The 13,165-nt window shown below is 39.2% G+C and overlaps 1 protein-coding gene across 1 annotated transcript; it reads left to right on the top strand.

Moving 5' to 3' along the window:
- Window positions 1-3,417: 3,417 nt before the first annotated feature.
- On the top strand, window positions 3,418-8,520 carry LOC123641594 (olfactory receptor 51B2-like). The gene is made up of 2 exons (XM_045556474.1): window positions 3,418-4,334; window positions 8,493-8,520. The coding sequence occupies exons 1-2, from the start codon at window positions 3,418-3,420 to the stop codon at window positions 8,518-8,520; spliced, it is 945 nt and encodes a 314-aa protein (XP_045412430.1).
- Window positions 8,521-13,165: the final 4,645 nt, after the last annotated feature.

Below are 13,165 nucleotides of genomic sequence, written 5' to 3'. Positions count from 1 at the left end.
GTGACACTCTGTCTCAAAAAAAAAAAAAAAAAAAAAAAAAGAAGAGATAGAGGAAGAATCTAAATATTTAATTGTCAGTGATTTTGGAAAGTGTAAAAGGCAGAAAGAAAATGTGAATGGTGGGAGAGCAATAAAAACAATTATATGAGGATGTTGGGAGAAAATTAACGAGGGCATTACCCAGGTGGAAGAATCAGAAGATTTCTATCTCCACAGATGTGTTAGATATGAAATGCTTAGAGCAGTGCTTTTCAGGCATTGGTGTGCGCTTCAATTATCTGAGATCCTGATATAAGATAAATTTTGATTCAAGAGGTGGGAGAAGGTAAGGTCTAAGGCAAGGTAAGGTCTGACAAGTCTCCATGGGTTTTTCCTGTGGCTGGTCTGTGGCCCACACCTGTGGTAGCCACGCTCAAGAAAAAGGGTAACTGTTGTGGTGACAAATTAATTGCAAGTGATGAGGATGCATGTTGTGTTCTATAAAACAATAGCATTCAATTTCAGAAAGAAACAAAAGAAAATTTTATTAACTAAAAGAGCTCTTTATCATAATTGTGAAATATAAAATTAGAAGCAAAATTAAATCTGTCCAAAAAGTCAGCAATCATAGCAAGAAAACAGATAAACCAGATTATTATCCATTTGCATTTTTTATCTTGTTTTCTTTTGTTATCACTGTTGTAAATAATTTTTAAGCACCCACACAACAGTTGTACCTAATATTTCGGTGAAAATTAATTAAAACTTTTCTTTTAATTTGAGAAAAATATAAGCATTAACTTAAAATTTTTCTCTCATTAGGGGAGATCATCATTCTTTGTCACTGTTACAGCCTGCACATGCCTACTCCTCTTCTGCGGGAAAACAGTGACAGAGTCAAATTGATCACACCGATTAATTTTTCCCAAGTAGGAAAATTGTGATGAGGCTACTGTGATATTACCACTGAAACATCTGGTTTCCTGGTTTCAAAGTGTCAAGACAGCCACTGTCCACCTATGGACATGGACACACTTTGTGGCCCAATGTCAGTGCAGCCTCCTTTTTGCTGACTTGTCCCAGGTTTGGTGGCAGCTCATCACTGGATCTCCATCCCCTTCTTTGCTATTTATTTCTCTGTGCTTCGTGGCAACATCATACTCTTCTCTCTCATGAAGGGTGAGCAAAGTCTTCAATCAACGCTTGTACTATTTCCTCACCACGCTGGCAGGCACAGACACCATGGTGACATTGACCACTGTGTTTACTGTTGTGGGCATCTTGTGTGTGAATCACAGGGAAATTAGCCACATGGGGTGCTTCTTGCAGGCCTACTTTATTCACTGCCATTATGTTTTAGAATCTGAACACTCTTTCTGATGGTCTATGACCATTGTACTGCCATCCGCAATTCTCTGAAATATGCTTTCATTCTTTCCAACACTCAAGTGGTAGAGTTAGCAGGGGGAGTTTTTATGAGGGGCTTTATATCCACCATGCCCTCAATAGCTGTGTCTCCCACATTAGTTGTGTCCTCATCTTCTATGTCATGGTAATTGATCTGACATTTCATCTGCAGGTTTGGGAAGAATGTGCCAGAGGTGGTCCACACCATCATGAGCTATGTCTACTTCCTCTTTCCTCATTTAATGAATCTTATTATCTATACAGCGTCAAGGCCAAGCAAATCCAATAAGGATTTGTCCACCTTTTATCTAAATGCAGGTATGAAAGTTAACCTCGGATCTGGAGAATTAGACACAGACACAAAGAAAAAGACAGAATGAAAAACTAAAGCCTGCACTTGTCTCTGAGCAAAGAGCATCCTTCTGGGAAATTTTTCCTGACCTCAGAGATATATTTGATGTGTTTCCCATGGCATACTAACTAGCATTCATGTAGTGATGATTATGCTATGTAATTTATGGTAAATATTTTCTTTCTATAACCCAATAGATTTTTCAGTTCTCATAATAAAAGAGAACAAGTTCACCACGCTGAACCTGGCATAAAACGGGCAATATCCTGAATATTAACTAAGTGATTTTAAGACAAAATTATATGGTAGCCTTTATTCACATGGCTTTTAACAGATTCATTGATGTTCTTGTGGATCAAAACTGATTTTCCCATAGAAATAGGAAAGACAAAATGAAATTAGAACTCATAAACTCTAGGACAAATAAAGACACATGTCACCCTGGGTGCAAATGACATCCCTTTGACCCTTGTGATAGTCAACAAGAAGGATATGTTTTGATTTACTATATGCTGATGTTTACAGTCTTGGGGAATTACATAAGTAAGCCCTGACATTTCCACATCTCTGTGGCATTTGAGTTTCCAGTTTTCCTCACTGAGCCTTTGGGGAATACCTGTAAGGCCTGAGGACTTTGGCTGAGTGGCCCTGCTCTTCCAAGGCAGAGCAGAGAGGGAAGAAAGGTCACTCAGTCTCCTGAGTATCTGGAAAGATGACTCTCTGTGGAGGTGATTTCCACATATATAAACTCTCTAACCTGGCTTCCTAAACAGTCTTTGAGAAGGAAGTGTTTGGACTGAGTCCCTAAATAGGGCAGAAACAGGTTCCTACTCCAGCAACAAGACTGTGTGTGAGTGCCAGGAACAGAAATATGGAATGATTCCTTTCTCCTCTGATGTTAGATGCAGTCGATAGAAGATGGAAAGGTTTTCCTGAGGTCTGTGTAGTGGAATATAACTCTCCTGGCTTGGCTAACACCCACATATTGCATCGAATTTTTTATGTCAACAAATGTGTCAAGGCAGGTTTGAAGTTTCTTTGGTGGGACCCATGGATGGGCTTCAGGAACATTGGGAATATTTTTAGACTAAATGTGGCATCATCTGCCCTTATCTATTTTTCTCCATAGAGGTTGCATGGCTTTTGTTAGAATTTCATTAAACATTGACATTCAATTTCAAAACTAAACAAAGAAAAGTTTTCTAAGCAAATATGTTATCTGTATTATGCTTGTGAAATATAAAATTAAAATCAAGTTTAAGTGGATGAAAAAAATCTGTAACCAAACTAAACAGCAGTTTAGCTAACAAAATTGTAATTTAATTGCATAATTTGCCATCTTTTTTGTTGTTTGCTTCAAACATTGTATAGCATACAACCAAAAATGGCATGTGATGTTATTTTTTTTAAATGTGGTTTTATTTAATTGAAAAATTTTAACTATTAACCTGATACTATTTATAACTTAGGAAAATATCTTTATTCTTCATCCCTAGAATAGTCTATAAATCTCTACTGCTTTTTAAAAAGATAATAGTTTCATAACCATCCAATATTAGTTAATTATCCTTAAATATGAGTATTGTGATGAAGTCCCACAAGGAGGTAGTGCAAACTGAAAACGTTGAGTTTGGCAGGTAATAGTTTCCATAAATCTGCTCTTTCCCTGTGGACACACTATGTGGCCCAATATTAGTGAGGCCCCCTTTTTGCTGACTGGCTTCCCAGGTCTGGAGGCCACTCATCACTGGATCTCCATCCCCTTCTTTGCTGTCTATGTCTCTGTGCTTCTTGGCAATGGCACACTCCTCTACCTTATCAAGTATGACCACATTCTTCATGAACCCATGTACTATTTCCTTGCCATGCTGGCAGGCACAGACCTCACAGTGACATTGACCACAATGCCTACTGTAATGGGTGTCTTATGGGTGAATCACAGGGAGGTGAGCCATGCGGCCTGCTTCTTGCAGGCCTACATTATCCACTCTCTTTCCATTGTGGAGTCGGGCATCTTGCTTGCAATGGCTTATGATCGTTTTATTGCTATCCGCACCCCTCTGAGGTATAACTCTATCCTTACCAATTCCAGGATGATGAAGATAGGGTTGGGGGTTCTATTGAGGGGCTTTTTATCCCTTGTGCCCCCAATCCTGCCACTCTATTGGTTCCCATATTGCCGTTCCCATGTTCTCTCCCATGCCTTTTGCCTCCACCAAGATGTCATGAAACTCGCCTGTGCTGACATTACATTTAATCGCATATACCCAGTTATTCTGGTGGCTGTGACTTTCTTCCTAGATGCTCTGATCATTGTCTTTTCTTATGTCTTAATCCTTAAGACAGTTTTGGGCATTGCCTCCAGAGAGGAGCAAGCTAAGCCTCTCAACACTTGTGTTTCCCATGTTAGCTGTGTCCTGGTATTTTACATCACTGTGATCGGCCTGACTTTCATCCATAGGTTTGGAAAGCATGCACCACACGTGGTTCATATTACAATGAGCTATGTTTACTTTCTCTTTCCCCCACTCATGAACCCCATTATATACAGCATCAAGACCAAGCAGATTCAAAGAAGCATCATTTGTCTATTATCTGGGCACATTAGGGCTTGAGCTATTATTTCAGAATTTTAAGATCTCCAGAATATCACGACCTTCCTTATCATTGGAAGGGAACCGTAATTTTATATTCAATCTCTTTTTGCAGCGTTAGATGAGATTTTAATTATTGCATAAAGAAAAAAGATGACTTGAGTAAGAAAATATATATTCTTATAAAGAAGGAGCACCAATGATATTGAAGAAAAGGGATACAGGAAGCAGGGAAGATAGTACAATCCAAACCCTTTATCCAAAAAAGAGTAACTATTTTAGAAATAGTTAAGATAAGCGGTCTAAAACAGCCTGGTTAAAACACAACTCATCTAAAGAAAAATGTGCAGTTGGAGGTACATTTTCTATGTTATGTAAAGACAAATTAGAATGATATATATTATCATCTTCCCATCTCCATGTTTTGAATCTAGCTTTATTGAAAATCATCATGCTCTGTTAGTAAACAAAAATGTGAGGCGCAACAGCAAATATCTAGAATTCTAGGAAGCTTACTCCTGACCTTTCAGTTTCTTGTAGTATACCAGTATATTTTACTATGAAAAGACATTGACACAGACTAACAGCCCAAGAGCAACAAACACATTTCCCATTAGCTAGTGGAAGCCAGAACCCTTCCCACCTCTTTCCTTCTTCCTATCAGCTGCTGAAACCAACTTAATAACTTTTCTTCTTTCCAGCTTTCTACTTTACCTCCTGATGGTTTTCTTCTGAAAAGGCTAACTACAGATTTAGACATCACCTCCCATTTCCATTTCTCCTCTCTTGCTTCTCACATAAAAGAACTCAAGGCTTTTTCACTTCATGAGACATTTCTGTTAATCAATCAGAAAACCTGGCAAAAGTAATATTCTGTTTTAGGCATTTTTCACTGATGGAATAGTGTCTTCTTTCAAACTTCGTCCAAGTGCTTGTAAGTCTATATGCTGTTAATTCTGGTTGAACCACAGTCTGTTACCTGTTGTTAATGTTATAGGTAACGATAACTGCCTCATCTTCTGTTAGTTCTGTGCTAGTATTTGGAGCTAGAATCCTTATAAGCATATAATCTAGAAAGCTTCATTCATTACTTCTTGAAGACTGCTGAGTTTTCCTATTTTTAAGTCAGTTCTTCTAGTTGAGTTTCCTTCTGACATCTTTTTCTGATTAAAAGTTCACATGCAAAACTCAGAGGATAATTAGATTATTCTAGATTTTTTTTGCCTTATCTAAAAAACCCTCTATATTGATGTTACACGTAGGCAGTGACCACTCTAAAAACATTCCAGAGACTGATAAAAGAATAATTACCAAAAAAATAAAGCTCAATAATGAGGGATTCCTCCAAATTAGGAGAGCTATTTGAATGCATGATAGCTGAAAACTAATAAATGCCTACTCTTGAAAAATTTAGTCATTGTACAAATGGTTTGTGAGAGTTATTGAAATGTTGAATCTGAGGCTTTTATTCATTGTCATTTTGCTTGTTAATCCCTGTGTACTATTTATTTATTTTTCTAAAGTTTGCATATAGAGTATATTTCATTTAGGGACATAAGTTTCTAGTTATCTTTGCATTTGTTCTGCAATGCACATTGTTCTAAAATGTAGACTACATAATGAACCAAGATCCCTGTTGACTATTACAGAAATATTAGTAAGAGTTAAAAAAAAGTGGTGTTAAAATTTTCAGGCAGGTAAAGCGTTTTTATAAAGAAGACAAATACAGTGTATCTATTAGATGTGGATTTCAATATAGGGAGAACTACTAAATATTGAGAAAAGAAATTGTAGAAGATGTATATACAGATGGAAATCCTTACCATGCTGATGGATTGGTAGAATCAATTTTGTTAAAATGTCCATTCTACCTAAAGTGATCTACAGAATTAATACAATCCCTATCAAAATTCCACCATCATTCTTTAAAGATTTAGAAAAAATAATTCTATGCTTCGTCTGAAGAAGACCTGTATAGACAAAGCAATCTTAAATAAAAATAACAAATTATGAGGTAGCAGTCTGCCAGACTTCAAACTTTACTGCAAGGCTATAGTAACCAAAACAGCAAGCTACTGGCACAAAAACAGAGTTATAGACCTTTGGCATAGCATGAAGATCCCATATATAAAACCATCCTCATATAGCCATCTAATCTTCGACAAAGCAGACAAAAGTATATATTGGGGGAAATAATCTCTATTCAATAAGTGGTGCTGGGAAAACTGGATATCCACATGCAGGAGATTGAACCTGGATCCCCACCTCTCACCTCTCACAAAAATCAACTCAAAATGGATAACAGACTCAAACCTAAGGCATGAACCCTTAAAAATTCTAGAAGAAAATGTAGGGAAAATTCTTATAGACATTGGTCTATGCAAAGAATTTATGAAGAAGACCCCCAAAGCAATCACAGCAGCAACAAAAATAAACAAATGGGACCTGATCAAATTAAAAATCTTCTGCACAGCCAAGGAAACTATCATTAGAGCAAATGGGCAACCTACAGAATGGGAGAAAATATTTTCTTTCTACATATCTGATAAAGGGCTGATAACAAGAATCTACATATAACTTAAGAAAATTAACAAGAAAAAATCAAATAACCCCATCAATAAATGGGCAAAGGACATGAACAGAAATTTTTCAAAAGAAGACAGACTAATGGCCAGCAAGCATATAAAAAAGTGCTCAACATCTCTAATCATCAGGGAAATGCAAATCAAAACTACAATGAGATATCACTTATCTCCAATGAGAATGGCCTTTATCAAAAAGTTCCAAGACAATAAATGGTGTGGACATGGAGAGATAGGAACACTCATACACTGCTGGTGGGACTGCAAACTAGTACAACCTCTGTGGAAAGTAATCTGTCAGGACTCTTTAGAGAAGTAGCCCAACGCTGTTGTTAGGACCACTAGAGAGAAGGAGATACCTATGGAGCTAATGGGCCAAGATGGGTGGAGCCACAGTGAGGGAAGTGTTGGAGGGTCTCTTGATTGTAGGTGGGTGTCCCACCTACAGGAACAGGACATCTGGGTACTCCTCTCAGTTTCCCGTTTTCCCAGTAACTCTCTTGTGAAAATGTCTATGCTCTCTTCCCCATTCCTAATAGTAAGGCAAAATCGCATAATACAACACTTTGATTAGAAAGATGTCATAGACTTTCAAAATTATTTTAGATGTCAATTGTTCTTTCTTTATTCCAGGAATGCAGAAATGGCAATATTACCTTCAATTAATGTAATGGAAAGGACTTTTTCTAGAGATAGACAGAAGAATAATTAAATCTCTCTCCCTACCTCTCTTTCCTTCCCTTTGATTCTATCTCCCTTCCTTCCACACTCTCCATCCCTCTCTTTCATCTCTAAAAAATATATTCTGAAGGGATTGATACCAGACAGCTCAGGCTGGTTTTCTCTAGGTAGAGGAATGGGACTGAGAAGGTAGAGCTGCATAAGACCATTAAATATTTACTTTTTATGCAACTATGTTGTTAGAGCATTTTATAAGATATATAAAATATTTATCAGTTATATACTAGTTATATAATCTTTGGATATTTTCTTACATATTTTGAGTTATACTTTACTTACTTGGAAAAGGGAGAGAAATAATGTGTTGTATCATGTATTGATGAGGATTGAGTGAGATAATGTACATAAAACTCAGATTAGTAACTGACACAGAAGGTGTTTATATATATACAAACATACATATATATAAAAACATATATATACACACACACACACTTAACGTGTTCTTATTTTGTACTAGGCACTATAATAAGTTCTTTGATTCATTATATCATTATGTTCTAATTTCAGTATTAGAAGGCAGATATTGTTATCTGAATTTTATACCAGAGACCTCCAGACTCATAAAGATAATTAAACTGCCCAATGTCATATATTTGTTCTAAGGCTAAACTCAAACAGTGGTTTGTCTAATTTTATATCTTACCCTCCTAAACATGACACACTATTTTTAAAAGTTATTATTAATTATTATGGGGATTTTGAAACACAGGACAGGGTGCTACCCCCTAAACAGTCTCACAATTAAGGTAGGCAGTTGACAGAGAATTGCAGGGTAGTCTAGGGACCACAGGGGGGCAGCAGAATTGTACTTCCACGCTAGTTCTGCTTCTAACAACCCCCACACACGCACACACAGCCCTGAGCACTTACATACTATATTACACTTTAGGATTTTTGCTTATGTTTATAAATGAAGGTGTAGATAGACGGTAGATAGAGTAAATGCTTGCCTTTAGAGTTGTCTCCCTACAACTGTTTAAAATGCTTCTGTCCCAGATCTGAGGTACTTTGCCTTAATTTACTTCATCAGTTCCTACATTATAGTCTGATGTCAAAGGAAGTCAAAAAATTTGAAAAACAATTTCTGACCCACATTTTATGCTTTGTAGATGACTGGGGTAGAAGGTTTCAGGAGCATAGTAACAGGGAGTGAATATTAATGTCTCCTCTTTTCCCTACGTCTGAGATCCCAGATTCTCAACCTTTTAAGTCCCCATTCCTAATGCTACAGACCTTGGAAACAGGACAGCTGAACTTGGTCAACAATGGAGAAAAGTATAGCGGCCTCCAAGGTCCAGCCCCAAACTTCTCAAGTCTTCTTCAACCCTAAAGGTAAGCAGAGTTGCTTCCTTCAGGGTCAGAGACAAGAATCTGCCTGGCACTTTTTGTACAAGAATGTCTGCATTCTGGGGTTAATATTTACCTGCAGCCAGTGCCCTGCTGGGACCACTGGTTCTTCACAGAGACTTTCACTGGGGAGTACATAAGTAGCATCTACAGGGCCTCTGACTGTACACTCTCAACTCAGTCCTCACAGTGGAAAAAACCTAAGCACTTGTCGGATTGAAGCCCTTTATAAAGTTGTAAAAATTGAATTTTGATTTTCATCCTACCCCAGTCACTAGCTGGGTGCATTAACAATGAGTTGTCTACCATGTAGTATCCCTCATGCTGTGTCATTAAAATACTCTGCAATGCATTTCCTTGATGTTCTACCATGTGTCAGGCAGAGGACTGGGTACTTCATATACATCATCTTATTGTTGTTTACAATTGTTAGATTAGTTTTATAATCTTGATATTATTAATAGAAAGATGAGGCCTAATGGTCATGGCTTTTATTTTTTGGACTGGTGATGGCTTTCTCTTTTATTCACAATAATGTAACTTTTCCAGACTAGTAACAATTAAGAGTTATTGTGAATTTACAAAAATATAACAAAGCTGCCATGAAATTAAGTCTACTGTCAATTTATGAGGAAAAAAAAATGTATATACTTTTCCCACTGAGCCATTGAAGCAGGAATAATAGAAAAAGATTTTTAAAAATTCTCAAATATTCCTTGAATATTATGCAAAGACGAGCTTGTGGAGCTGGGAGGAAGGTACTATCCATGACTGGTGTGTGAAGCAAGATGACGGTTTGGATGGGATGGCATCTAGTGCAACGATCTTGCCATCACTTTCAGAGTAGAGAGCTCTTGGGGGTCCAGGCACACAAGAAGAGGTGCAGGGTATATGGAGACCTCTGAGTGTTATTTCTTTCCTTAGGGGTTAGAATAGCCACTACCTGAATTTATAGGCCATAAACCCTTTCCTCTGTCTCCCACTCAGCAGCAATAGACATGAGATGGCTTGTCCTGCCCCTGTGCTGGGCAGACTCACTCCAGAGCCCAGCGATGGGAGGGGCCCTGTCAGGGCTCTGATAGCACTATCTGCAGGGCCAGGACCAGGAGGGGCCAGCTCCAGAGCCTCTCCCTCCCAGTCCCAGAGCACAGTTTGCTTATTTGTGTATTTAAATAATATATTTATATTTAAAGAAATAACCAGGAATCTGCCCAGCCCTGGCTATGGCATGGAAACTACCCAGAATACTTTAGGTTCCATCTGTTCCTTCTCTTCTAATGAGCTTAGTTAGAGGCAGAGGGGCTCAGTGTAAGTGCACTAGATGGTAGGTCAGGAGTTTTGAGTCCCAGTGTGGGCATTTCCACGACTAATTATTAATAAATTCCACTGAGAAAGTTCCCAGTCTTCTCTGAGCCTCAGTTTCCTCTTTGGTAAAAAGGAGGCTGGAGTAAACTATTCCCAGTGGTGCTTTCTTCAACATAGAATTTCTATTAATTAAAGCTCCCTTAACTCCTAGACTGAGGAGATCATTGAACCTGAGACTCCTCAACTGGCAAGATGTCCCCAGGTCCTCTCATTGAACAACCAGGCCCCCTGGGTATCAGATGTGCTTGTGCTGGTTCACGTGTGAAAAAAGAGGATTCCCCTCTTCCTTCTATTCTTATATATCTCTACGACAGAGTTTTATACCTCCCACAATAACTCATCCCCAATAACTCATTTCAGAGATTCAAATCCTTTGATTTACAAATGTCTTAGGTATTACTGAGTGGAGGTTAAGAGCAGAGTCTGGAGACAGACTGCCCAGAGTGGCTGGTGACTCAGTACCTCTTCCTAGCTGTATGACTCAGTTTCTGCATCTGTTAAATGAGGTTTTAACATACTGACAAGATTGTTTTGCAGACCAAGTGAGCTAATATATGCAAAGCATTTAAAGCAGTGCCTTATATATGCTAAGTAGTCAGGAAATGTTTGCTATTATTACTGGGTTTAACTGCAATCATTCTTGCTATAGTTTAAAACTCTTTTATTCTACACTTTTTGCCAGTTCATTTGTAACAGTAATAATAGCAATAACTGACACTTGTTGAAGGCTTACTGTATGTCAGACACTGTAACAAGTGTTTTGCATAACTTATTTCATACTTTTTAATTCTTTGCAGTAGATATTATTATCCCCACTTCACCACAGTTAAGGCAATTATGTCTCAACTTGTCCAGGGTTGCACTTGTGCACACACACATACACACGCACAAACGTACACTACTAGCAAGTGGTAAAACTGGGATTTGGTCCTAAGCATCTCTTCCTTCATTACCAGTAAATATTTACTGATATCTACTTCTTGGCACTCTTTATGCTGGATGCTGGGGATGCAAAAGTGGCTAAGGCAGTTCCTGCCTTCGAGGCTCTCCCAGGCCATGTTATGCACAGGGCATGTTTTACCTCTACATTCCACTGTCTTGAATGACTATAAAATTACACCGCATTTCTCTTTAGCTGGTTCTTAGATGATAGTCTCATTTCCCAATCTGAGCAGAACATCCCTGAGATCAGAAAACAATACACCAACTGGAGAAGGGGGAGTGATTATGATCACTATCTTCAGTTAAACCGTGGGCCTTGTGAATTCAAGCACTGTGGCTCTCTTGTTCACTGGTAGGACTCTAGCACTTGTTACAATGTATGTAATTTGTGTTTAACAAATGTATGAATGCTCCAATATGGGAAGATTATCTTCTGGAACAGGGAATCAAGTTATGCTATGTGACCTAGGACTAAAGGATTTTCACATATGTAAGGACTTCGTAAATGTTGTCTAGCAATAGTAAGGCTCAGTGGGAAATCCATGAATTCCTTCCCATGATAAAGTGTCTCCCCCATGACTGTATGGATCTCCAGAGCGGATTCCTGCCCTAAACAGAAGGCTGGTCCTGATGAACTCCCAAACTCGCATAGCTCTGAGAAGCTCTATGCCATTGCATTTTCTTCTCTGTTCCTTTGTTGTATACACAGTGGTGAGCACAGGCCTAGGCATGAGGGAAGTTTCTTCCCACACTTCTTTATTGGATGAATCAGATTATCAAATGGATATGTTAAGGCAATGAGGGAAGCAGGGCAAGAAAGAACTCCTGGTGAAGTGGAAACACAATACTCCTTTCCCAGTCAGGGCTCCAGCAGGTGGGATGCAGCCTTCATGAAGCCTGGCTTATCATCAGAGGCCCCACAGGATATGAGGAGGAAAGAGCCCAGGAAACCTACACTGAGCAGGTTTCCTTCATGTGACAGGGGGCCTCCAGCTCCAAACTTCCAGAGACCCTCTGTTAAGTCTGTCCTATTGGAATCTCCTCACTTTTGCCCAGAAACGGTTTCTCCACAGGGGTTCCCTAGGAGGAAGCCCTCCGACATCTGAGGCTGGTCCCCACAGTCCTGCTTCCAGCTGTGCTCCTCCCTTAGCACCTGCCTTGTCCTCCATCCTCTGCCTCGTCCTGGCTGAGATGACCCCTGTGGCCAGTATGGCTTCTTCAGGAAATGCCTCACTCCTTCATGGCTTATCCCCAAATGCCACCCTAAAATCCAAAATAACCATAAGAAGAGCATAAAAGGTGGAATCCCTGCAGGTAAGAGAGAACGAAGGGGGAGAGGGGAGGAAGGAGAATGGGGGTGGAGGTGAGTAAGGGAGCTGAGGGGCAGGATTAATGGATGATAAAATCTACTAGTATTTATTAAGACCTTATATATTCTAAAGCCTAATCAATTTGGCCGCTGTCTTTTTTTCTCATACTAACTCCACAAATAGATGCTGTTTTGATCTCTATTTTTGGATGAGAAGATGGAGCTCAGAGGACTGAAGGCCTCTGCCTAAGGTCAGACACATCAGAGTCAGCCCCAGGCCCATGGCAGAGTCCACAGCAACTGCTTCCGAGCCCTTTGCTGCATGGATGAGGGTGGTGAGATGGAAGGGCTGCCAAAGCAGAGGAAATTGCCTATGGGTGAAGGGTGTAGCCACGGAGAAGTCTGTGACTATGGCTTTGGTGACATGAGTCTCTAAGGGCTTAGACTTTAGGGAACTTTGACTCAGCAAACCTGAACTTGCCCTGCCACCCATGAGGACTTTGGGAGCTGATGTGTCTATCAGAGGTCGCAGGGAGGGTAGGGC

Source organism: Lemur catta, chromosome 7 (genome assembly GCF_020740605.2).
Source record: "Lemur catta isolate mLemCat1 chromosome 7, mLemCat1.pri, whole genome shotgun sequence".
NCBI classification, from domain to species: domain Eukaryota; kingdom Metazoa; phylum Chordata; class Mammalia; order Primates; family Lemuridae; genus Lemur; species Lemur catta.
This window is presented reverse-complemented; position numbering and strand designations above follow the sequence as displayed.

Excerpts from the sequence above, each read along its gene's own strand:
- LOC123641594 (XM_045556474.1), top strand. The coding sequence starts at position 3,418 with ATGTGGCCCAATATTAGTGAGGCCCCCTTTTTGCTGACTGGCTTCCCA. Across the intron at positions 4,335-8,492 it reads AGCATCATTTGTCTATTATC|ACCCCCACACACGCACACAC; the intron begins TGGGCACATTAG and ends CTGCTTCTAACA.